Below are 26,904 nucleotides of genomic sequence, written 5' to 3'. Positions count from 1 at the left end.
TGGGAATCGTATTCCCAACACTGAAAAGATCTAAAAATTGTGCAGGATTTTTATCTACCTCCATGTTATATTAACGGAGGACTGTAGAAAAGGACTCATTCCAGCTCTCATAATGTACAATAAGCTTGTATTTGTCAACAGAATCATCAACATACTTGCAATTAATTACTGCCTCTGTAGGGCACATGTATGATTCAGCTTTCAGAATATCTGTACAGAAGGAAAATCCTAGCCCAAGCCTGCATTCCCTCCCACCACTGGCTTAAGGTTTAAGCAGGTAGGAATAGCTATAGATGCCCTGGTAGCTACAGATTTCTTTCTTTTATGGAGCGCAGCTTTGCTTCCCATTTCTATTAAATAGAGGACACACAGAATTAAATTCATAATTTCCTACTTGCTTTCATCAGCCTCCACATTTCAAACTTCCTTTATAGGAACATAAATATGAAATGTGGAAGAGAACAAAAAGTCATAATAAAGCCTCTGGGATTATCAGTGTAGAATGAAATCCTGCCTTTGCCATTTACAGCTCTGGCCGAACAGAAAGGAACAGCACCAGCATTGGATTGCTGCCCTATAATGTCCAGGTGGTCAGTCACCTTTGGGACAACTGAACGGTGCACGCAGCTGAAAAGAGCTTCTTTTTCAGGCAGGTTTCCACAGCTCTTTTGAAAGCACCTCTGAGTTGTTACAATACAAAAACCTAGGCTCTGTCACAGATAAAGTTGAAGAGAGAGAATTGTGTCTGGCAGTTAACAGTTTGTTCCCCACTAGGTAAAAGACATGGTGATGGCTTTTTTTGTTGTTTTGTTACAATGTGAACCAAGAAATTAAAGGGAGATCTTGAAGCTCATACGACGGGCGCAAATACCAGCTAGCCTACAGAAAAGGTGGAATTTGTTATAGCTTCCTATATGCCTATAGATAACTGATGACGCATCAACTGACTCATGAACCTGAGTTATCCTGTGTTAGAAAGGTCAAAAGAGACCCAAGTTGGCACACTGTAATCCACACCACTGGTTCAACAGAAGAACAGCCAGCTAATGAAGAAATACACTGAATAATTTAGTATATTTGTTCTGTTCTACAGCAAGCACATGGAGACATTTCTGTTTGCATCAAAGGGAGTTATGAATTAAAACAATGAAAACAGGCTCCTGCTCCTCCAGCACTTTACATTATGTCATTGTGTTCCTCTATCTATGACTGTCTAAACTTGTTTGCGCTACAGCCTGACCTGCTTACGCTGATGAATAAAGGAAATATAAGACAGACAATAAGTTGCACAAATTCTTCTTTGCTGGCTGAATGATCAACATCACCTGTACCATCACAACAGCATACCTGATAAAGGTCATTTCTCATGTTGATAACGTCACTACAGTTCAGATCTGGCACCACTTCTAAGAGGTTTTTCACCAGCTCAGTATGAAGGTGGATAATTGCTAAATGAAGGACGCTGAAACAAATAAACAGAAGAGCAGATTAATAAATTCACTTTATTTTCAAATTTATTATACAAATTTTAAGTCTTTGCTGTAGACCTGATTGAATTCTAACTGATATAAACACCTGACCATTAGAGGTCATGATTTCAGTACTAAATATCAGCACCTAAAATGAATCTTAACATAAAAAAAAAAATTGTAAGGAGATAGCTTCGCTTAACCCTTCAATCAAAAAAGCAGAATTGGGGTGGTTTATGCTGGTCCTCAGCATGACTGTAACTACTACTCTAATAAATAAAAACTTCAGGTCACAAAATAATTGTTTCAGAACTTGTTTGAGATCCCTGGATTCTTTGTTGTTCTGATTTTTCATTTTTTGAATTATGCAGCACATGAACATTTCTTACTGTCAAAACCTTCCTTCAGAATTTCCACAGGTCTCTCTGCAACTGAAGCAAATTTTCCCTTGGGGGTTTCCCCAGATCTGCGGGGTTTTCTTTTCTTCATTTTCAAACAGAAAAATGACTAAGGACTCAGGCCCAGTGACTAAGAGCCACAGGATTTGCAGCAGGAGCCAGAGACGTCATGCCAAAGGAAAAACTGGTTTTCGGACATGAGTGACCCCACACAGCAAGACACTTCATGTCCTCGCTCAGACCAATGCAGTGGCCTTTCCCATGTTCTCCAGAGCCAGCTCCTTCACCACCAGCAAACCTGCACTTGCAAAATGACACCAGGAACAAAGTGGGTTGTGAACCTCATCACCCCTGTCCAAAACAGCTTGATTTGTCACGGTCGCTTGAGGCTTCATTTCAAAGTTATCCCCTTTGTTTGGAAACATATCTTGCCGAACTCTCTCATAACTGATGCTGGCTAACTTCTAGACTTTTTAGCATATATTGCTGCTGACACACAAGTTCAGCATAGGACACATGATGCATTTATTAAGGATCCTGCTCCAGAAACATCTGAATATACTCAGATCTCAGCTTTCATCAGAAAAATAAAAAAGTTCCTTGCCATTTGCGGCACAGAGTCCTCTCGAGATTGACAGCACTCAAAACCAGAAGATATGTTAAAAAAAAAAAAAAGAAAAAAAAGAAAAAAAAAGATTTCTAAACCAAACTCATGCTGAAAGGCCCTGTTTTATTGGTCGTGACACTGCGATAGGCAGTACCATGGCACTTTTCCTCCCTCAGCTCTTCAGTACTGTTCAGTCCTACTACTGCCATAAGTGATCTGTTCCTCTGCTCTCTGGAAGATGCTTCTTACCTGCTCTATCATGCTGACATTTTATTTCCAAATCCCACCTTAATAACAAATTTTGTCTTCTGCTAGCTTTAATTCTCTTTCCTGTGGCAAATATTTTAATTTTACCCTGTCACTATGCATGATGCTGTAAGGATCTGTTGACTAGACCCCGAAAGGGCAATCACCTCCATTTCTTAAACAGTCCTGCATCAACAACTCTGAAAATGCATTTCAGCACCTCCCTGGAGGCAGAGTGCCATAACACCCGCAGATTTCCGGACAGCTGTGCTACTGCTATAAATGCCGTAACAAGTGGTGCTACTGGGCACCCACTGTAAATGCAGTAACATACACTGAGCACAGATTGATACATTTTGTCTCAGCGCCATAAAACACAGCAAGAGGTCCCATTAAAGGCATTTACATTCCCTACATACTACTTTAATGAAAGGTGAGCAAAATTATGGACAGTAACATTTCTTTAATGGCTTAAGCAACAATTTTATAGCTTTTGCCATATAATTTTAATGATTAAAGTGAAAATTAGGGGAACCAATTTAAGATTCTTAGCTTGTGGGGGGTTTTTTTATTAATTTTTTTATTAAACAGTTCCTGCAAGAGAGCTGGGAGACAATCACCCAGACTCTGTTTTGTTAAATAGTTGTAGAGCAATTTATATGGATTACCTGCTCACAGACCAAAACCCGTACCGGAGATTACGGGAGAGAGGCAACAAGAGCTGGAGCCTCACATGCTCACTTCTTGATCCAGAAAAAACTTATTTACCATGATCAGAAATACTTTGACTTTGTTCAAGTGCCCTGCAAGTCCAAATATGAGGGGCAACCTATTGCTGTTTAGGTGCAGGTCCTACTCGGTGGGACTGAGATCAACTTTTTTTTCTTTAAAACACAGAAGTTGTATTGTCCAAAGTGCTAACAGATTTTGTTGTTAGCTCCTGCCTCATTCATATCCCTGCTTTCTTCAAGGCAGACGTTAGGTTGCCATTTGGGAACAATGCAACTCAGGTAACTATCTCCGACTTTGTACTACTTAGTATATGCTGTTTATCCGTAATCTGAGGCCAATTTTCAGAGAAACTAGAGCAAAAGTGGTAGCCTCTCACAGAGTAACCGAACAGTGGGATAGCTTGTTTCGGTTGCTTGTAATTTTCCATGCAGCTAGAGACAGGAAGGCTTTTATGGCTTCTACTGTATGAAATACTGTGATTTAAGGAAACATAAATGATTGCACAGGGCCTACTCAAAGCTTGTCAGCTAAAAAGTGACAATGTGGAAGTGTCACTTGCTTATTCAAGAAAGATTATTCTTGCATGTGTTCAGAGACACTTCCACTGAATTTCATTTTACATAACTATTATTAATCAGTTCCTCACTGTATCTCATTCTTTGAAGTCCTGCAGAATCTGCATTGCTGTAGAGGAGCAAAATGAATTTCTACTCCAGCTCACATTATCAAAGGACCGATAAGCAAATAGCAGCAGCCAAGGCAGATTCCCCTGGCACAAACACCCATGCAATCTCTTGGAAGACACCAATATAGCACAGATGTAAGCAAGAGCCAAATACAGTCCTCTGTGAAGAGCTTTGTGTGAGTGGGAGAAAGCCAGTGCGGACCCTCCAGCCAGTGCATCTGCAACTTAAAGCTCCCTATAAAGACTTATGGACTTGCATGGAGCAGAGAGCAGGGCACCCTCTTTCAGCACAAAGCTGAGGTTCCCCACCAACAGCGTATCATGGTGCAAGCACGACACTTCACACTATGCAAAAATTTGAAGTAAAAAAGGCAAACAAACTCACAACATGCTCGACAAACTCTCATTCCTGACAGGTACTGCCACGATAAATTTTATGGTATGAGACACCTTACTAGGAATACCACAAAGATGTCTAACTTCCAACTCTACCTCTCCAAGCAGTACAAAAGGGAATGATATTTATTTGATTAGAGCAGTGCTGTAATCCATTAGCAGCACCCACAGGAGACAGAACAGGTTGACTACACTCTGCTGCCATCGAAAACATGACTTTTCAACCCTTGTCAGCAACAACTTACTTGTCTCCGTTGTCGTCCTGGACAACAGTGAGATGGCGCTGAACAGCCAACAGCATCTTCACATCTCCGGTTACAGCGTAATCGAAGAGAGCATTGGCATGACGCCTGGCAAGCTGCATGGCCTTCTCCAGGAACAGACCGTCTGCAACACAAATTGTTTTCTTCATCAACTTGCCATGAACTGTCAGTCAACATCCAGAAGTAACATCAGAAGCGTGGTGACTGCAGTAGGCTGACAGGCTTTTTACCATTTGTTTTCCCTGCACCACCACCTTCTTTTGACAGGAGTTTGTGCTTCCGTAGAAATAAGCAGCACAGACCACTACATGTTACTTACTGATTCAATGATACAGGTTGCTAATTGCTCTTGAGAGGTTAGTTAAGGATAGAGGGAATGAGTCCCTCAAAAGGAAACCCAGGTGTAGGCCGAGCATTCAGACAGCAGGAATCCCGAGAAAAGTCAAACTCTGGGAGTTATAATTAGTTTGAGTGGCACTGAATTAGTCACATCAGTGACTCTGAGTAAGGAAACAAAAGGAGCAGAAATTTGGATTTGCTTAGATATGAGTGATGCCTAAGGAATCTTGTACACAGAACAGTAAGAAAAACCTTCTATGTCGTTCTGAGTAGTTTACACACGAGGAAACTGAGGCCCAAGGAGCCTAAGTGACTTGTCGAATACCACACTCACAGAAGAGCTATGGGATAAGTGCAGGGCTTTGTGCCCTCTCTCCGACCCAAACCAAGCAGTCTCTCCTGCTTCACAACAGCAGCACAGAGAATCTGTTCACCTGTTTAAAACATTTCAATGTTTACACTGTTTAGTATCACTAGTGTCTCCTTTTGGGGTTTATAAAATGTACAACCACTGGGATTTCAAAAAGTGGAATTTATCATGGTGGGGAGGCAAAAGGGGAGGAAAGATTTGCGTAACGCATATGTGGAACAAAGTCACTCTAGCTGTTTTGCCAATACATTTGTGGTTCTGTATCGGTGAAAAACTAGTGAAAATGAAACAGATGAACTTTCAAACCGCAGTCGTCATTCTGGGGAGCAGTATCACCTGAAACCAGCCTGTATTTTAGAGACTTTCATGATTCTATAAAACCTCATAAGAAATTACTGACAACAAACAAGGAAAACAGAACTGTCATTTAAAGCATATATGGGGAAAGGATACCCAGGACTTCCTGCTACACAAAACCAGGCATTTAGACTGGGTTAGAAGCATATCCCTGGTGAACATTAATACATTATTTCTGTAAGCCTTCAGCTTGCTGAAGAAGCTTATTGTTCTGTTCAATAGAAGATAGCAGTTCCCATATGTCCAAGCTGATACATTTAGATTTGCTCTTTAACTCTTAACACTAAACAATAGGCATAAATGGATGTTATATTCAGGATATATATCCAGAGTAAGGGGGCCTTAAAGAATTCAACCTTTTCTCATTACAGACAATAAAAAAGTCCAAAAAACTGGAGGCTGGATCTCACTGGTTTCCTGCAGCAAGTACATGGAAAAGATACCCTTCAGAAAACTACCAGATAGCACCCTTTAGTCTACACAGTAGCCATTTCACGGACCCTGCTCTTCTGCACCTCTTTTGTCATATAAACTGGAGCCTGAGATTGTCTCCTTTCACGCCATTGCAATAGATAAAAAAAAAAAGTCAGCTTCCTGCCTGTAATGTTCATCTCATTCAGGAACCAGGCCAACAATTTAAGCCTCTGTTTGGCAACTGCTAAATGGACATTTCTTTACCTATCACAAAAGAATTTGTTTTCTGATTCAATCACAGGATTCACCACAACCGGAACGGCAAGCAGTAAGTTCTTCAGCTTTTCTCAAGAGTGCCATCTACTTCTCAGATCAAAAGAAGTCATACCCAGGAGGTTTCACAACTACAGCCCGTCTACTATGCAACTTCGCTTTCCCCAGCCACAGTTTGTGGCACTGTTATAGCAAGTGCCACACAGCGCGGATATACAAAAGATAACGTGACCTCTCCCTGACCAAGGAAGGAACAGCACTCTGCACAGAAGTGATCTAGATCACACAGCACTCGGCATACACAAACAAGCAAAAAGTTCCTTGCCACTCAGTTCCTACCATGTCTGATACCATGTCTGTGTAGTCTGATTTTTTGTTTGTTTGTTTCTTTTATTTTATGGGAAGCATGGTTACTCAAACCCTTTACAAACTAGATCATCAACTCTTAAACAAACAAACAAACAAAACAAAACAATACAATAGCCTCTAGACATCCAGGAACAGGAAGTCTTACTGCCTGGGAAAAGGTGATTTGTAACCGTGGTATATTTTATAACTCTACTGCTAAAACTTTCCTACTGACTGCTCCCGGCTTCCTCCCCTTCTGTTCACCAGTTCATTGTATAAAGGGCTTTGCTATCCAAAGGCGCTGATTTGATTGTGTATTTGTTACACAGAAACAGATACAGTTTACCTTTTAAATTCAAACTTTTAACACCACTTTGCATGCAGTTTAACAGGAGGATTGCAGGGAAAAATTATGCAACAATCATACCAACATATTTTTACTTGTATATTAAAGCCTATTAAATGTCAAAAGCCAAGTCAACTGCTGAATCGTACTTCGTGTCCCTTCACTGCTTTCAGCATACCTTACCCAGCTTGTAAAGCAGTGCTAAATGCCATCAGTAGGCTAAGCCATCTCATCTGCTTGCGTAACAAGCAGAAGCTCTGCTCCCCACTAGCCATACAGAGGTGTAGGGTTATCTACAGGTTTATGTACATGGTGGGGGAGAGGGGGCCCTACATTTGGGGGAACTGAATCCCCCCTATTTCCACAGGGAGAAATTATCATACTTCGAAAACAGTGAGCAGACGTTTATGGAGTTTTCAGCCTTTCAAGACCAGCTTTGCCCCTATAGCAGTTTGATCCACTCTAAATACATGTATTGGTTCACTTACCCTGCAACCTGTAATCTGCTTCATTTACTTCAGCTTTAAAGGATGAAGTACCATCCTCTTCCTCCTCCTCATTATCACCAGAGGTTCTGCAGTCTTTCCTCTCTACAGTTTCCACTTTCACCTCATGTTCCACATCCCATTTGTCACTGTGTGTATCAGAGCTCTCCCCGTCTTGTTCAGCTGTGGTATTTGATAGTCCTTCAGACAAAAATGAATACCATTAGCCTTCAATACCATTGCTTTTTTATGCAAGTGATAAAGCTCAACTAGCCATAACCCAGCCCTATGGGACTCAATACAAAAATTTACCTTGACAGAGGTGTTATCATTAAACACTCATGAATCATAATACTCCAGATGCCAATGCACAGGGACAGACAGAGCAATGTAACTTGCTCTAAAGTGATGTAATGTTTTTACCAGCCTCTACTTTAAAGACAAACTTTTAGATACCAACTGTGAACAACAGGTATACCTCTTTTGAATGTACAACAATGTAAGTCTGAAGTATTCCCAGGAAATCTAGCAGAATTATTGGGACTTACATTTGTCTTTCTGACAGCAAATTCATCTCTGAGACTTTGAAAGTAACTACAGAATATTCGACAACTGGATGTGAAACGATTTTCCTGTTTTAGGAAACCAGGAAGGCCCCTATTATTAACCTACTCTTTTACCTCGCCACGTATGTTTCTTCTCTGGGCTACTGCGTAGTACCCGACCGTGGGAACAAATGAAGGTACCTTGCTCTGGTCTAGTCCTTGGGCCACCCCTGCAATCAGCATGCTCAAGCAAGAGAAAGGGCTGCTGATTGAAGCATGAGCTAAAACTGCAAGTGCAGCGAGGGGTTTTGGTGACTGTTTCTCGGAGGTTAGCAGTCACTGTCAAAAGGAACGTGCACACAGCTTTTCAGCTGGACTTGGACAGAATTAAAGAGAAGCAGGGCAAATTAATCTACATGAATCACTGATATGAGACTGGTTCTAGGAAAAAAAGCTAGTCTTCCACAGCACGCTTAGCTAAACTTGCATGACACTTCAGCTTACAGTGTAGAGGAAAATTAAGATGGTCAAATTTTATTCAACTGTTGCAAGAATGGCATTTTTACTGTTACCATGTTTCATTCCAGCATTGGACTTTGTTGTGCCAGGGTGGAAATGCATCCCTCCAAATGCAGAGTATCCATAGGAAGGATAACTGAATCCTAAAGATGACAGAAAGAAAAAAGATAGAGTTAATAGAATTACACCCTAAAGCAACAAAAACACCATCTGGAAGAACGGTGAGCCTAAAGAGATTAATTTTATTTTCTATATACTTCTTTGTGTTTTATTCCATCCATATAGAAAAACATTTTCCAGAATTAGGGTGCATTCTCTACCACTCCCTCAAAAATCCAAAGAAATTCTAGATGCTTGGCTAGTGGCCTTCTCTATCCCAACATCCATAAGACCTCACGAATGCAGTATCACTAGCATGCTTCATCTAAAACTCAGTGTGAGACTTTGCACGCTGCCTCTATGCTTTCAAATCAGTGTGATTACAATGGATTTGTATGCTGGTGTTATGGAGTAGATGTACTGCTGATGTGTGTAACAGTTGGAGAATTGCTGCTCTGTCCCCTCCTCTAACAAAAGGGCTGCATGGCTGTCATGGTTCAGATGATGGTTGCTGATGTGCAGGTTGTTAATGTTTTGCTGCAAGAAATCCAAGCAGTGCTTTCATGATACTGCATCTCAGATATGCTCTGGATGCAACTGATAGAACATGGCAGAAAATTTACTAAATGGCATCTCAATTTTTTTTAAAGTTATTTCCATTAACAGAGTTAATTTGCTAAATTCCACTCCTGGTCCGAGAAGCGATTAAGATCATATTAAATTTTAAGCACCAAGACTGTACTTAGCTGTCTCATGAGTTTCAGTGCCTTTGAGGCCCTAGGGAGCAACAAAGCTAAGGTATGATGCATTTCTGACTCAGCTGCCCTCAGCTAGAAAGGTGTTATCTGTGACTTAACACTTCAAGGAAGAAAAATCACAGAGCACCTTATAGGAAGTAGGAAGGCAAAAAAGCTGATGAAATATTTAGAAAACCAGGAGCAACTTGACTGAAGGGAGTGAGTAACACTGGTATAAAGACAGGAGAGTCAAGTCTCATCTACTGACAAGAAGACAAATTCCTCATCTCATTTTTATAAAAAGAATAAACATCCATCTTGCAGGCTCTCAAAGCAGAACCCCTTCCCCTCTTCCCCCCAAAACACTGTCTCACCAGAGCCAGCACCGCCACCGCCACCTCCATACATGCCGCCGCCGCCTCCTGTGCCGCCACCTCCACCATAGCCATCAGAGAAGTTCGGCATGAGCTTCTGGCGTTTCCTTTGCACTTCTTCTTTATCTGGGTTTCGGGCAAGGAGGAATAGATGGATTAAAGAGTCACTTTTACCACTGGCTATGCACAGAAAAGGATGCAAATAGACTATATTACTAAAGTTTACTAGTTTAAAAGGGAAAATGTAGAATGTAGAAAAGTTAACTTTCTTTTAGCTCCAAATACAAAAACAATTTCGTATGTAACAGAGCAGTGGAAGATTCCCATGCGAAACAAGCTAGTGTCAAGCCCTCGACCAGACTGACAGCACTGCTCGGGCCCAAGCGGTGCTCTTCCGTCACGTCAGGCGCCCTGTGCCCAGATAACAGTAACAGGGTGCAACGCACTGCAAGGGGGACGGGAGCCTCAGTTCCCTTCAAAAGCATCGCACGTACTCAGAGCCCTGGAAATCAGTGGCCCCCAAATTCTTAAATGTCTAAGCCAAGTCATAAAACAGCAGAGAGCGTCCTGAACTGCAAACCTGCTCAAAAATATCTGCCTTTGGGGAATATAAGCACAGGTTCCTCTGCTAAGCAAAGCTACTTCAAAGGGGGACCCTTTTCAAGGGGTCAGCAAATCACAAGGCACTTTGATCTCCAACAGCACAGATACTGAAAAACTGTGAAAATAGCGTCTGCTTGAAATGATTTACTTAAATTATCAGAAAAGTGACCAGAATAAAGACAGCTTATTTTCAAGCAGGACATAATATTGTCAAACCATGCTGAGCAGCAGTAGAAAAAAAACAGCCTAAATATCTTACAGTGTAAGGAAAAAATAATCCACAGCCCCCCTGAAAAGCAAAACACAAAGATTTAAAAGTAGTATCCAAGTGGATGGAGAAAGTGAAAATGTCATGACAAGAGCAACTACCAAAAAAGGGATACAAACATTACAGAGGTTAAAATCCAGCAGAACTCTTGAGCAAAGAACAAAATATCCTCCCTCCAATAAACAATCCAGTAGTTTTCAACAGATGTATGGCAAAGAAATTTCATGCACAGCCACATCAGTCAGTGCACCAAACCAGATAGCTGAATACGTGGAACAGTACACCGAGAAGTAAAAGTGCATTATTTCCCGGCATACATGATCTGTAAGAACGTATGCATGCGTGCACCAGGAGTACTCACACTGACGAGGAGAGAAAACTCTAGAGAGCAATCTAGTCAGAGAAACAAACAAAAAAAATCCACGTACACATTTCTAAGTTCACATGAACACTTGCAACAGGGGAAATATACAGTCCCCCAAAGTTAATTTCATGATTAGGTTGTGTAGGGCTTCCAAAAATGCACATAACAATAATATTGAATTAATTTTACTCCATTAAGAGACATAAAAGAAGTTAGCTTCAAATTAGGCCGCTTTTTTTTGCAGATGTAGACTTCCCTTTCCATAAAACTTGGGCAAGAGATTCCTGAACTCATTACCAATATGAAATCCTCTAGCAACTCCAGAAGTTCCTGAAAGTGCATCCTTTCTGCAGCTTTATTATACCGAGTGTAAAATGGATCTACTTCCTCAGCCGCCCCCCCATTCCTCAGCTGTCTTCAATCCATTGCCACTCATATACATGTATTTTAGAGAGTTTGACAGGGTACTGATTTCAACACAGCTCAGAGGTAGGCACTTCATACTTGCACGATTAGGGCTTAGTAGTGGAAGTTGCGGGCAGGGAAACCATAAGCAGAAAGACTATTGTACTTGATACAATGAAAAACTAATTCTGACTTGGGCCTCAAGGCAGTTCCATATCATTAACATTATTAATACTTAAAAACAAGATAGCTGCTATCATTCATGTCAGTCAAACTCACTTGAAATGCAGAAGACTTTAAAGGGCACTGATCTACATGTTAAGCTTCTTTTCACCAACAGTGCAGGAAGCAGGTCAGATGCCAACACTTCTACCTCAGCTCAGCGATGCATTTTAACACAGAAGGGATTGAAAAAGCACTTTCCCTACTCTCACAAAAAGTGTCTTGGACTTATTTAATTAGTACAGGCAATTGGAAAATTCTAAAATGTCAATGAAAAAGTGAGGTGGGATGGTAAAAGGAGAGAACTGCCAAATACACACTTTTTCCATCAGATACCAACCACACTCTGATTTAAGGTTTCATCCGAAAGTATCGACAGCAAAATGTCTTCAGCTATTATTTTGCCAACACTCAGAGGAAGAGAGTGCCATCTACTGTATAGACAGGCATGTTTGCATGTAGGAAACATTACAGAGCCACCAGTTTTCATATTATCGCTGCACAAAACAAGGAGGCAAATATCCTATTTTCTATAAATAACAACTACAAAAAAGCCCTCTCCTAACATATGTCCTATCTGATTATCTTAATATTCACAGGAAGCCTGCAGTTTCTGTTTCAAATCTATAAAACAGGTTTAATGAATTACCTTTGATTTCTGGGTAGTAGAGAAAAGGCTTTGGTTCACTAGTTTCTAGATCAGATTTCCGCCGCAGTTGTACAAACACAGACGCCGGCTTTGTGATATTGACATCTCTGTACTTGGGTGTTTTGAACACAATAGCGAACTGTGAAGGAAACGGTGATCAGCACATTTGCCATGGAGAGCGGTTTTTGCAACACGACAGTACTTTACATCTACATTTGTGTATATTGCAGGAGCTGGTTCATTGCTAGCGACGCAAAAATTATTTGCAAAAGGCTGCTATGACAATAAAATGCCAGCTGGCTTTCAGTTGTACTTTTGAGTTAAGAGTCCTAAAGCCTTTTGGAAAAGACAGAATTGCCATGCAGAGTATCAGCACATCATACACGTTAGTACTGTACTGTTTCCCCCTATCTCATTTAGCATTGATTCCATGGCTTTTTCAGTGTCTTTGCAGGGGCTCAAAGTTTCTTTTATCACAATTTACACTGGTAAATGTTAAAGCAAGGGACCTCTCTCCTGATGTCCTAGCACCGTATTTTAGACCTTCTTAGTTACCTAACATATATTTTTAAAGAACAGCCAAGATTGTATTATTAGGAAGCAACCAACGAAAGACAATGACTGAAGAGATAAGTTTTGGTTTATGGAGGCTTTCACCTAATTTACTGATTATATTATAATCCTACTTTACAGAGACAGAAAATCATTAACAAATAACAAGTGCTCTGTCACTAACCTGTCGATGTACATCTGTAGGAGAAAAGTCTCCAAAGCCTTCCCACATACCACCATTCTCATCCTCTTCATAGAAACGTATTTGAATATCATCTGCAAAGAGCAAAAGAAACAATATCTTTGGACATGCATTTGTATAACCTTTGTGTAAGTTTATTTCAGATAAAAATCAACATGGTTACTTTTTAGCTAGGTGAAAATATGTTACATGAATAATACATGAATCATATTTATCCATCTCATGGAAACACTGTAAATAACCCCGTTTTGACATCAATTTTAGATCAGCCTGATGCTAATGACCTCACTGAAGTTGCTCTCTATTTACCGAGCAGTAAAAGGAGAATTAGGTTCACTACCTCTTCCTATTCTAGGGCTAGAAAACATTCCAGAGGAGCTTTATTTGGAGCATACATGCAGGGAGGGGAGAACTTGAAGCATGAAATGTAGAAACCACCCCCTCTCCTCCCACAGTTTCAGTTCAAAAAACTGTAGCAAAACCTGAAGTGCCACAGTTCAAGTTCCGCTTGCTGCTGGCAGAGAGCCACTTTGGAGCTGTGGCTCAGAGCAACGGCAAGGGCCTGAGCGAGCGGCACGTCGGCAGCAATCCTCACCTCCGACACAGCACAGGCCGCAGCATAAACATGAGATTTGGCTTCTGATCCGCTCAGCAAACTTTCTCTCCATTTTATTTATTTTTTTTATATATATATATATACACATATATACACACACACACACACATATATATATATATATATATATTTTTTAAAGAGAGGTTGGGTAAGATCCCACCAGCATATTCCTTCCCCAGCACTCCCAGTGGGAAAAAACTCCCCAAAGCCTATTCTCTCTCAGGGTGTCCAGAGCAGGACCGGCTTTCGGAGCAGGCAGACTGCTTCCTCCGATCCACCACCTGCGAGTCGCAAGACTGCAAACCGCCAGTTCCAGTCCTGCTGTCCTGCACGCGTGAGTTCCTTCAGGCGGGAGGTTTCCGAGAGCAGTGAGATCAGGGGAAACCCCATGCCGGCTGAGGGGAAACCCCACCTCGGGGCTTCCACTGAGTCAGACCTTTATTTATTTATTTTACATACAGAAGTTATGTTTCATCTTGGCCCTTTTGAAAGCAAAGGGTATACGCAGTACTAAAGGACAACAGTTTTTTCAAAGCTGCCAAAGCTTGCTCTCTTCCTTGTGATACAAGGCCACGGTAAGGAAGAGAGATGGAAAAGGACAGCCCGTACTAACGGAAAATATCAGTGCAATTTTAACATGTACAGGAGCTCATTCTGAACAGGGGAGAACCAGGTGCTCTCTCCATCACCCAGTCTGCACCAGAGGGTCCCAGCTATTACCTATAGCTTGAAAAATGCAAAGGATTCGCCTTACTCCCATTTCTTTCTTTTTAGTTCAGCCCAAATACTACGAACAGCCACAATAACCAGTATCTTCCCATCCCAGAACAAAGCATCCAAACCCACACTTAGAGCCCAGTCCCGCAGCATTCATAGCCATGAGCAGAGATTACTATGGTGAGCCTATGAGAAGTAATGGGTTACCCTCAATAATCTCTACCATTAGCATGCATATAAAAACAAAGTTATTAGCTGCAGTGCTGAACACATACAGCTCCAATTAGGGATTAACAGAGGAACTTAGTAACAAATCAGAAACTTTATAATAATTCAGAGCAGGTGTGAGCTGGTGGGGTCAAAAGTTACACAGGACCCACCATCTCCAAAAGCAGATCACGGAAAAGAGCAGAGATTTTAGAAGGACAAAGATGATCATGTGCTCTCTGTGTGGGTGACACAAACTGAATTTACTTTGGAGGAGACTGTTTTGTTTTATTCAACTTCTGGACTGCCAGCCTGGCTTTCAGCAAGGCTGAGTGCTCACAGATCCTGCTGCGCTATCAGAGCAGGAAAATACTAAGGCAGCACAGCAGGCTTCATGTGTACTCCAGGCACCCACCCTGGTGGGCCTTACAATGCCACCGAAACAGGGCAGCTTCGAAAGACAGATCAGAACTCTTACCTTTCTGAACCTTGTCACAGAGAAGGTAAATCTCTTCCCCGCCTGTTACGCACCCTGCCGTTCTGTCCATTCGTACAATTTTTAAGTTGGAAGCATTGGGAGCTTCTATTGAAAGGAAAAGATAAAAAAAAATGCTTACCTTTGTTACAGTTTTAGTTAACAAAAAAAAAAACCCAAAACAAAAAAACCCCACAGAAATGTAATAAAAATAAATAAATCTCCAACACCACCTACCCAAATTTGCCTAGGTCTTTTTAGGTCTTTTTTTTAAAAAAAAGGATGAAGCAACAGTTTTTCATGTGAAGGGTATAATCTTGTATGCTCTAAGCTCTGACTGCATCACGAACATGAGCTACAAAATTAGGCCTTAGCCATTTCAAGCGCAATTACTATACAAATAAAGTAAAGCAGCAGTGAATTGCATTCAACACTCCACACCAATACTAACTTCATGACACGAGAGCGTTACAAGAGAACTACATTATTTTTTCTTTCCTGCTGTCTCATCAGTGTGACACTGATGAGTGCCACTCTCTGCATCTCACTAGTCTGATGCAACGTGCACTGCTTTGCTCTGTGGCTTACTTGAAAACGAGGTGGTAGTCCTCGATCAACAGTCTCCATCTGTGATCAAAAAGCCCACCTCCAGGTGACTCTCGTAGCAGGGGGGTCAATAGATATAGGTCCTTGAGCCAGAACTATCATCTGATCAGTAAAAGCAGTCATATAATAGACACTTATGCTACCACAAGTTGTGTCTACTCTGTAGAAGATTTGAATGGTGCCAATAAGGAGTATTAAAAAAAAAAAACCTCAAAAATTAGAAAAAACTTTTGGAATTAACAAATAGATCATCTTGGGGCTCAGAAACTGTAACTGACAGCTGTGTAGCAACTTAATCAGCAAAAACATGCACACAGATTTTTCCCTCTATTCTTTCCCTTAGTTGGGGGCACCATTTTGACACTCAGATTTACAGAAGGATAGGATAACACCAACTTTTTTTCAGGATAGTCTGATACAGACTCTACCTCTGCAGAGACTGTCCTCTTTGCTTTACCAATAGTCTCTACCATTATACAAGCACAAGTTACAGTAATGAAAACAAATCAAATCTGTAATGGTTATGGGGGGGGGGGAGGGAGGGAAAAATCAATATTCCTTAAAGACACTATTTGGTAAATCACCTCAGTCTTCAGATGAAAAAACTGAGTTTTCTTATCCAGAAAATAGAGGTCACATGTGCCATAAGAATAGCATATATCATGGTTCCTCACTCACTGAACGTATGTAAAAATGGCTGTGCTACATCATGACTCTCCCCAACTAATAGCAAGCCCCAGACTATAGTAACTTTAGAACAGCTGCATTTAATATCTTTTCATCCAGATTTTGCCCTTAAAAAGCTATGATGCAGACATGACTGTTGCACAAGGAAAAAAAGGTACTTTTGAATCATTACCGAATGACTGTCAGGAACCTGGTAACCTGCAGCAACAGGTAGAAACATTTGGGCAGTAGAAAGGGTGCCGGTAAGACCAGGAAGTATGATCCAAAAGCACAATGGAAAAGACTTACATAAAGTGAAGAGATTCACTTAGAAAAGAGGTAAATAGAAGGATTTAACAAAAGTATATAAATGCTAACAGGTCTAGGGGAGATAAGTTGAGAACTCTGGTTGTGCTAATCTCACAGAACAAGGACAAGCAGATGGTCAACAAAACTGAAAGGTGCCAAATTCTCTGCAAACATTAAAGCAAAATAATTTTTCCTCACAACTTGTTGACAAGGCTTTATCAATAGAAAGCAACTGAAAACAAAAAAACCTCTGAAAAATTCAATCACTTCTTATGAATAACAAGAATTCACAGAATCCTCATAATAATGGTGGCACTATTAAAAATGGTAACAGCAAATTAAAGCTTTAGGGCTTATATCAGTACCTAACTATTAGAGACCAGGATAAAACCATGTTTACTTAGATAGGCATGGGGTCAGTTATCCAGCGGCTGCTTACTTCTTTCTGACCAAGTAAACAGGTAAGTAGCAGGGCTAGATGGGTCTATGTATAGCAATTTCTACGTGCCATGTTCCTAGGTACAGAAGCTTACCCCTTATTTAAAAGGTAATTTAAGTCAAATATACTTACTGCTGTCATATATTGCATCTGATATAACAGGATCAAGTTTCCGGGTGAAACTACCATTACTGTCAGGGAGAAAGGCTGTAAACATAAGACGCACCACACTGAGATCCATTTCTTTAGTCTGCTGTACTGCTGCCTGACGAATGATTTCTCTTTCTCGCTCTGAAACCAATACATAGTACAGACAAATTAACAAAAGGGGTGGAGGACACACAAGAAAACAGAGCATTTTCCAAACATCACTATGAAAAGGCACGAGTAACAAAGAAACGCGCTCCTTTCCATTTTATCCATCAGCTTCTATCTTTTAATGTATTTGGATGCCTAGTCTTTGAGCGGCAGAGAGCAGGCTGGTGCCTCTGCACAGGTCTTGAAAGCAAGGTAGACCACAGGTTTTACAAGGATGTGTGTGAAGTGCAGCTGAATGAAACGGGTATTCCCAAAGAAGGTCCTCACAATTACTTAAGGATATCACGTCTCACAGCAATAATGCAAAATGACCCTGTTTATCAGCTTATTAAACAGGATAAGAACAATGAGATCTAGGCACAGAGGTGGGCACAGGCAGCTATGGAAGGAAGTTGCTCGGTTCTCATACGCACGCTGACAACAAAGACTCTTCCGGACTCCCTAAAACACAGCAACAACACGTGACCTCTTAAAATGCATAGCCATAAGCAGTTTTACCATCCACTGCCTTTTAATGGCTAAGAATCTGTATTTCCCGAAGCTAAAGCTGTTTTTAGTAAAAGACTCATTAAAATCATTTCCACATACCAGTTAGCTGTCTGTCTCCACATCCTTCTGCCTGCAAATAGCCAAGTTCAGGATGCACCAGGAGGCCAGGGTTGTAGCCTTTTTTGCAAGCATCTATCATGCGCGCTTCCAGAGTTTCAAACACTTTCTTCTTTGTGACGTGAAGTATTCCCAGGTTCGCAAACCTGCAGGATTGTGATTGAGGGAAATATTTGCTTAATGCCTTCTGCCCAAGCTGCAGCAGGCAGACTCTGTAGCCAGAGGCGGCTAGGCAACTGAACTCAATGGAAGGGCTCCATAGGCACTACTGCTTCTCGAGGGCAAATTTTTCTGCATGAAAATTTCAGCCACGCTTACAAAAACATGTAAAACCTGTACCATCATACAGTATACTACCATCATAGGGGTGCACAGGATTATCGGAAAGCATAAGTGGCAATCTATTAGGGTTCACACCCGCCCTGTGGAAGCAACTTACAGAATATTTGAAAACGTGACCTTCCCACTTTGTTTTCTCTGTCTTGGCAATGACATTAATGTGCCATTTTGCATCACTGTTACACAAAGCAACTGCTCAGGAAAAGCTAAATCAGTCCTGATGATTTGGAAAGCAAGGTAAGAAGTTAAAAAACAGTGCAACGTTTTCCAAAGGACATGTTTTAAGCTAGGTTCTGGACATCCAGCAAGACACTTCAGGTATCTCTTTGAATGAAAGTGTCCATAACACAAGATCTGCTTTTGTAAAAATCTCCTGCACATTTCAAAACCAATTAGATCTGGAAGTATGAAAACAAGACGATAACTCAGTTTTCATGCAGGTCAATTGAGGATAGGAACGCTGTTTCTAAACGTCTGATGAAAAGCAAGACAGGTTAGGAAATGAGCCAAACTTTTCAAGATGAAAAGGAGCATTTCAAATGAAGCTATTTAAATTGCTGTGCTTGGTAAAGTTGGTGCACTGGGCTTGGACATCAAAAGTTAGAGTTTAAAAGAGTCTCTCTCTCTCTCCCAACCTTCTCAGCTTTTTAAACTTCACCTTCTTCACCAACAAAGACATTCTTGAGATCACAGAACTAAAACTCACAGCCAGCATGAAACCTGATCTAAGCCTGAAAATGTAGACAGGAGCCTGAGTTCCATTTACTGATATAAACAATTATTCTTTTAAATTAAACAAGAACAGACCAACTACGACTTCACTATAATCGTATTGCTTTAAACTTAAAAAGTTTGACTCATTTAATATTTTCATGTTTATACCTGTCTTGCATTAATTTATCAAATTTACTAACCCTATTTTCTTAATACTTTTGGCTTCATTCTATTCCTGTTCACAGATTTCAGAGAAAGTAGAATATTGATCAAAATAGTAGCAAAAGCTTGTCTTCAGTAATTTTGCAGTCCCTTCGTTCTGATCAAAACTACTTTCATTTTAAAGAATGAGCTTACAGTACAAATTTGAATTGCACAGCAAGAGAATGAAACTCTCCAAATTCTCAGTGAAAATTATTCACTTAAACGTATTTAACCTGTTTAGCTTCTAATATGTCAAATTTTGCAAAGGTAAACGGAATCCCCACTTATTTTTTTATTTAAGGTACAAAGAAAAAACAGATCAGAAAGTGAAGACTAACGCTCCATTTAGCTGCTTCTTTGTAGTAGTTTTGCATTGCTTCTAACAGCTGATTCTCTCTCCCTTAGCCCAGCCTTACAAATGGATCAACAGACTTACCCTACAACCATATCTTTAGGTCCTGCGTTAACCGTGCATACTCCATCTTCACAAAATTTACCCACCAGGCTGTGAGCGTGCAAGTGGACATATTTCCCATTAGTAACTAACTGGACAATTACTTTTGCAGGTCCAACATAATTGCAGATCTGTAAATAAATGTAAAGACATTTTCCTTAAACAGATCAAATAATGACTGTAGCTGGTATTTTCTGTCACCTAAGTACAATCAAGCTCACATAGGAGAGACGTGTATTTCTTAATAAAATACAAATGACAAAGTAGATGTACCAGATCATCACAGAGAAAAGCCAGCATTTCTTTGCAACTGAACTTGATATACAAATGGAAGGAGTAGTGACAAATAACAACAACAACAACAATAATAAAGAATTAAAAAACAAAACAAAGTTAAATGAAAGCAATCTTCTGTTTCCCAAAACACGCATACATGAACCTCTATTTTGTGTTTTGGCTATTTACTACATATTTTTCTCTGTAAATTTCAATTAGCACATTTAATTCATGATGAAGATTGCTACATGTTAAGAAGTGCATAGAAAACATACGTATTCAGCACAAAAATCCCTGCAACATTTTGCTCAATTTGAAACCACTTAAAAATTCATTTTTAACTATTATGACTGTTTTAAAAGTTTTTGGTCTCATTTTGGTCCCATTTTGGTCTCATAATCCCCTCACAGAGTTATATCTGGAATAAAATTAATTCTATTTTCTTATGTGTTTTGTTAGTTCAAAACAGTACATCCACACATATGACCCAGTCCAGTAAATATTTCCCTTAAGCATACATGAGGATATATGCTAAACTGCCATGTAAAGTTTGGCAGGACTGGAAGTAGGATAAACTGGATGCCTTGGTATAACCAGCTCCAGAGGACGATAAAGCTTTTTTCCCATTCTAGCTTCTTATCACCATATATTTTTCTAACAGATTTTTAAATCTAGATGCCTTAAAAAGAGATTTAAAATTACTAATAACATATCATTTTTATAAGTTATTTACTTTACATTTATTATTTAGAAACTTATTTGCTTTCCTCACAAGTAATATTCATCAACTCAGTTATTGGTTGTGCGTCATTTTCAAATTATGCTGAATACAAAATTATCCCCCTTTAAAACAAGCAAACATAACCTTCCCTTCCAATTCACTTAATCAACCCTTTTATCAATACTGTTTTTTTTCCCCTCCTCCTCTAATTTTTCTTCTAATTTGCCATGGGCAAAGTTCTTTGTATTACAGCAGCACACAGATCTAATCAAGCAAGGTATTAAAGGACCACGATAAACATCAAAGCGATGAATAGGTGATGAACTGAATACTTAAGGTTACATTGTTGATAAGATGCTGATAACCAGAGACTGCCATGATTTTACCACATTACTAAACCCTGCTAGCTTCCTTCACTCCATTTAACCCCTCTCCTGACTCCATCCCACCACAGCTGGAGCACTCTGCATACATATACACTGCGCGCCCTCCCTGTCTTCCCACTCACGGCTAAAAGCAAAAAACCCTAAAATATGAAAAAACGGATCCAGGACAAACAGCTGTGCAAAAGTCTTCTCATTACTCAGTGCCTGCTAGTTCACTGTACAGCACTGTCTTAAGGTGCATTTTGCAAGTGGTGATTTCTAAAACACACAACACGGGGTACCCATGCTTTCTCCTGTCCCCAAACTGTAATCCTGCCTGGATTAGGGAGGCAAAACAGAGAGCAAAGCAGAGACACTGGATAATCCCTGCTTCACCTTTTCCACCATTTACCTGCAGTGAGAAAATGCAAGGACCCCTGTGCAACTTTCACAAAGTGACCTGAAAAGGAAAATGATTATGTTTGGTGTTAAGGGTCACCTTCACTGCTACAATTAACTTTCCAAAGAGGGGCTTTTAAAAAATTATTGTGTTTTTATCCCTCACTAAATAAACCTTTCCCTGCTGTAAAGTTCCCAGTACATCTATATTCATATTCATTCTGAGTAACACGCACGTTCTAGTATCACATCAGAAAAGTTCGAGACAGTCCTTCATCAGCTGTCGAAACCACAGTGAAACTGTAGGTAGGTCTGCTGCGCCTCAAGGACTTTCCAGCCCCTGAAAGCAGAACATATCACTTGTTACCACTGCAGTGGTAACAAGATTGCAATCTTCCCCAGTTACTCAGCTCAGCATGATCTTTGTAGCCTCTCTGAGGGGAAAAACAAGAGAGTTCTCTAAAACGTAATACTTTATATAGGTCATAAGGCGAGAAAGGACTATTTGCGTCATCCGGTCTGACGTCCTGTACTGCGAAGGCTACAGGATGTCCCTGAATTGTTTCCTACTTAGATCCCTTTCAGAACAGCTTCTCTACTTGCTTTTAAAACATCCAGGTTTTCTCTGCTCCCAGTGAAACAGTCCCAGGGGTTAACTGTCTTCAACGTTAAGAATACGTAACATATGTCGGTTGAAATCATTTTCTAGTGTCCTTGAATTATAGACTAGCTTAAAAAATTAATCTGGTACTAAGATCCAAATATAATCATATCACCTTTTACTATTAAGAACTTCAAAAAACAGTCATAGATGTTAAATGGCAGGCAGCATATTACATTGCTGAATAGATACAGGAACCCAAGGACTATGGTGTTGACAAAAACACAGATTCAATATGAGGAGATAGCATTTGGGTGATGACTGCTCAAAATCAGGCCTGTGTTTTGAAAAAAAAAATAGTTACTGAACATCAAACTAAAGATAGGGGAGAAAAAAGAAAATAAGGAGTTCTTGGGAAGAGCATAGCTGTAATATTTGATTACATCCTGTACTGAAGCAGCATTCAATTGATCTAATCTGATAAAGTTAAAATGCTGCAGGCTCACATTTATCTGCTGTTTCTGTTTGAGAGATTTGTCTGAGAGATTAAAAGGACCCTGTGAACTTGAAATTGAGTCAATGTCAAAACAACAGCTGAAAGGTTTTTCAGTTATTTCACATCTTCCTGAGATCCAGACCCCAGCCAATTTTTCTATACTTTTTAAAACTTTACAAGAACTTTATAAAGACATCTTCTTACTTGCATTATGTTTTTTCCAGTTAGCCTTACAAGCAGCAAGTGAAACCAACTAGTTAGCTACAGAAAGCAAGTGATAGAAAAGCCCACGTCAAACATACAAAGCCAACAATGATAAAATCTATTTATTTCTCTATTTATTTATTTTATTTATTAGTAGTAGTGATACTCCCAAGCCTACCTGACCTTTAGTGTATGACCAGTTCTGTCTTAACCACTCACATACAAAAAGTGTTCCACAATTGAAGCACCACTCACTCCTTACAAAAGTTACGTTTTCAGACAGGAGGAGGATTTTTTTTTAGCTGCTAGTTTAATACAAAACATTTCAAACCCAGCATCTACAGTTTAGGCTACTGAATACTTATTTAGGGATCTACGAATAAGCAATGTAAAGTAACTAAAACCAATGGGAGCTGCAGACCTTCTGAAGGTGACTCTCATGCCAAAAACAGAGTCAGATGCTCTGCTTTAGGAGCTCAAGGAAAGGGATTCAGTGCACTATATGCAACCTTAGTTACCATAGCTGTAAAAAGCGCAAAACTCACTGAATTTTGCTTTGGCTGAATTTGGTTCAGTACAGGTTTTTAAGAGGGGTAAAGATCTATAAATAAAAATGTTGCTCATTCTTGACTAGTAATTATTCCTTAGTTTTGCTGTTAAATGAATTAATTTTTAACCTGTGCCTGTAATCGGTGATCTACCACTCTTCAATTTAATTCCTGTGGGGGAGAGGGGGAAAACATATATGCTTGTGTCTTTCTTCACCAGGAAAGCTCATCAACTAAATAACTTGCCTAATTGTCCATAAATTTCCCTCCTGAACTTCAAGCATGTGCTGAAATCCCCCTGATTTCGATAGGAATGCATATCTGCAAATTAAGGTCTAATTTAGGAGAGCACCAGGACATGCCTGGCTGGGCAGTGCTCCTGCTGCGTGCCCAGTTCAGGGCTGCCTGGCGGGACCGCACTACGTCCAGACTCACAGGGAGAGAGTCGGGGTTTCTAGCTCAGGCACAGTGCTGAGTGAACACGGTTAGCCTCGGCTGGAGCTGATCTGCCTCCCGCTCACGGAATAGGCAACCCGAGTTTGTTTGCAGCCACCCAGGTAGATTTGCCCCCAAGCAGATGAAAACTCAGGACATTTCCTTCGCATTGCTATTTTCAGCAAATTCTTTTCACACCCAGAGCTCGATCAAGCGCTGCAGTGTGAAACATGAATACAGCTACACTAACATCAGTATGCAAGATCAGGACACACATGGTAAACATGTGCAAGAAGGCCGGAACATGCCTATTTTCGTGGCAGTTTTCCAAATACGTAGAAACAAGCAAATTCTGGGGGGAAAAAAAAGAACAAAAACAGATAGCTCAATAAGCTGGCGATAATATCAGACAATCTAATTTTATTCTTTTGGTGGTTCTCATTTTTTTTGCTAAGAATCTTTTGAGAGATTTGGATAGCTTATGTGTAGTTATCTGGATATTACATATTCTCAAACAGTTCTTTCCCCAGACAACAACCTAATGATGAGTAAACAGCTCAGGAGCTTTGATGTCAACTGCTGGGTTATAGATGGTACAATTTTCTTGTGTTGTGTTAGTTGCACTAAGCAGGCAGAAGTGAAATGAAGAATTTTAGGTAGCTTTCTACTGTAATTATGCAACTTGCATGAAGTCTACCTTCATTATAACATGTTCAGTCTCTACAGCTTCTCTGCTCTCCATAACTACATGCAAAGTTATATAAACACAATCCTCTGAAAATGTAAAATGTTTTGTACATGATATTATTGTTGCTGTTGTCAAAGACAGTGGTAAACACAGAAATATAGTTCCTTAAAACACAAAGCTGAATGAAGCTCATTCTTTATCTTAAAAGAAAAATACTACTGCTACTAGGACTCCATTTGCCATCACTGTGCTGTTAAAACATGAGATTTAAAATCAACTCCAACTTGCAGAAGAATATTCAGAAAGTCACCTGGCTGGTCAGTGCAGGTTTGTCTGAAGCATAAGGACTCCCTGGCAGTGCAGAACTGCTACATTAGCTCCTGCCCTATGCCATCTCTCAAAATATTATATAGAAGGTGGTTAAATATGTAATTAACTATCAAAACATCTTGCTTAGAGACATCGCAAAATCTCTAGCACTCCAACCTCTAAATGAAAGCTACATCTTGATGTGTTCCAGCTCAGCTAGAAGTTATGGGCTAGGTGTAGGAAAAGAAATAGGTGAGGTTGAATAGTCCACATTACGCAAGAGGTCATATCAGATAGGCATGTCTTCCTTTGGCCTTAAATCCACAATCCTATGAAAAGGGGGAGTGACACTGCGATGCTCCCCTGTGTACAGGAGATGTCCATTTTCAGAATATCCCGTGGTGGCTTCTGGTAAATTAGAGAAGCTTTCTGGGCTAAGTTGGCCAAGTGTAAGAGAGTGCCCAGTGTGAGCTGCACTGATCACACCACAGCCAAGGTTTAAAGATCTGTCACAAAGTCTCCTTTTTACAGTACAGCCAAAGTTCACACTACTGTCCTTTCACATCACTGCAATCAATAAATGGAAGTTTATGGTGAAAGCCATGGCACAAGTGTAAAAATATACAGTGATTTTCAATTTTGCTCACCTCAGTTACGACAAGGTGAGTGTCCTTTGACAAAACACAGGAGAGACTTACAGGAAAAGGTGTGAAACCCTTCTCTCTTTACTGGCACCACCTGAATCAAGAACAGGCACTAACAAGCAATGGCCTCAAGGAATTTACTTGTTGTGTTCCCTTGCCAGCCTCTCCCAGCAGGTGTTGCCATGTGGGGATTTAAACTAGAAAAAAAACAGATGCGTACAGCAGAATGGGAGGGAGGGGAAGGGACACGTGTGTGGGAGAAAGCTTTAGATGAAATTAAGATCTGATGATCAATGAAAACAGAAGGTTTGATGGAAAGCCAAAGAACACTTTGCTTTCTAGTTTATTCCCTGAGAAATCCCATTCCTTGTATTACTTCTCATTGCATATTTTCCTTGTCATGCTATTGTGTGTTCCACCACATCTTTGGAAACTTTCATTCATATTAATTATCAATATAGATTGGAAGGGAATCCAAAGATCTGGCTCAACTGTGGTAAACTCTTTTATGTTTGAACATAGCAGTAAAGTTTTATTCATTGGTTCGTCATTACCATCACAACAGAAGAGGGAAAAGCAAGCAGATTCTTTGCCTGGGCTAGTATTTTTTCATCACAGTTTTGCAAGGCTACATGAAATCAGCTTTCCCAGCCTCTTCTCAATTTGCCAGACTAACACCTTAGGCTATCTCAGCCAATGCTGATTATTTTCCATTGAGTCATACTCATACTGATTCACGCTGGAGATGCAACTGTTCCAAACTCTAGTCTTTCTCAAGAACTGCAGAAGAACTGCTTGCATACAACAGAGAAAGCTGAGCAGTGGCACACACCAAGGCCTAGCACAGAGGCCGACTGCTTGCCCTTCCCTCTCCTCCTTCCGGTCAGCAAAAGAGAGAGGAAGAGATAATTGCAGGAGATACTGCCCCTGCTCCTCTTGAGACAATCTCTAGTGCAATTGTTCCTTAGAGGTCTACTGCAACACCAAGACTGTTACTTTTATTAAATTCAAAAAAATACAGATAAGACACAGTGCATCTTTTCCCCTCTTTCACAAAAAAAGAGTTTGCTGCAAGAATCCTATGTAAAGAAAGTTGATCCCTAATCCTAGAACGATTAATCATCACTGGTACAGTCTTCATATTGCTCTAGCACAGAGTGTTCTTTGATTAACCTGCTCCTATTTCTCTGGAAAAAAAAATAAAATTGTTCAGCAAACACCTGAACATAATGCTGCTCCTGTTAAAACTAGAAGTTTTCCATTGACTTTAAAGGAAGATAC

General features: G+C 40.2%; 1 protein-coding gene across 5 annotated transcripts in view; it reads right to left on the bottom strand.

Annotated features, from left to right (window-relative positions):
• The window catches only part of NFKB1 (nuclear factor kappa B subunit 1), a 61,712-nt gene that overhangs the window by 8,535 nt on the left and 26,273 nt on the right, over nt 1-26,904 (bottom strand). For 4 of the 5 annotated variants that reach the window (XM_067297568.1, XM_067297567.1, XM_067297570.1 and 1 more), the window contains exons 6-16: nt 19,920-20,068; nt 18,209-18,372; nt 17,435-17,593; nt 15,286-15,390; nt 13,250-13,341; nt 12,514-12,652; nt 10,003-10,128; nt 8,846-8,935; nt 7,732-7,929; nt 4,779-4,920; nt 1,348-1,462 (exon numbers count right to left, since the gene is read on the bottom strand). In XM_067297568.1, coding sequence (XP_067153669.1) covers nt 1,348-1,462; nt 4,779-4,920; nt 7,732-7,929; nt 8,846-8,935; nt 10,003-10,128; nt 12,514-12,652; nt 13,250-13,341; nt 15,286-15,390; nt 17,435-17,593; nt 18,209-18,372; nt 19,920-20,068 — 1,479 coding nt within the window. The remainder of the gene's footprint in view (nt 1-1,347; nt 1,463-4,778; nt 4,921-7,731; nt 7,930-8,845; nt 8,936-10,002; nt 10,129-12,513; nt 12,653-13,249; nt 13,342-15,285; nt 15,391-17,434; nt 17,594-18,208; nt 18,373-19,919; nt 20,069-26,904) is intronic. The other variant, XM_013951654.2, reaches the window with a different exon arrangement.

This window comes from Apteryx mantelli, chromosome 5 (genome assembly GCF_036417845.1).
Source record: "Apteryx mantelli isolate bAptMan1 chromosome 5, bAptMan1.hap1, whole genome shotgun sequence".
Lineage (NCBI taxonomy): Eukaryota > Metazoa > Chordata > Aves > Apterygiformes > Apterygidae > Apteryx > Apteryx mantelli.
The sequence above is the reverse complement of the archived record's forward strand: the minus strand, read 5'-3'. Positions and strand labels throughout refer to the sequence as shown.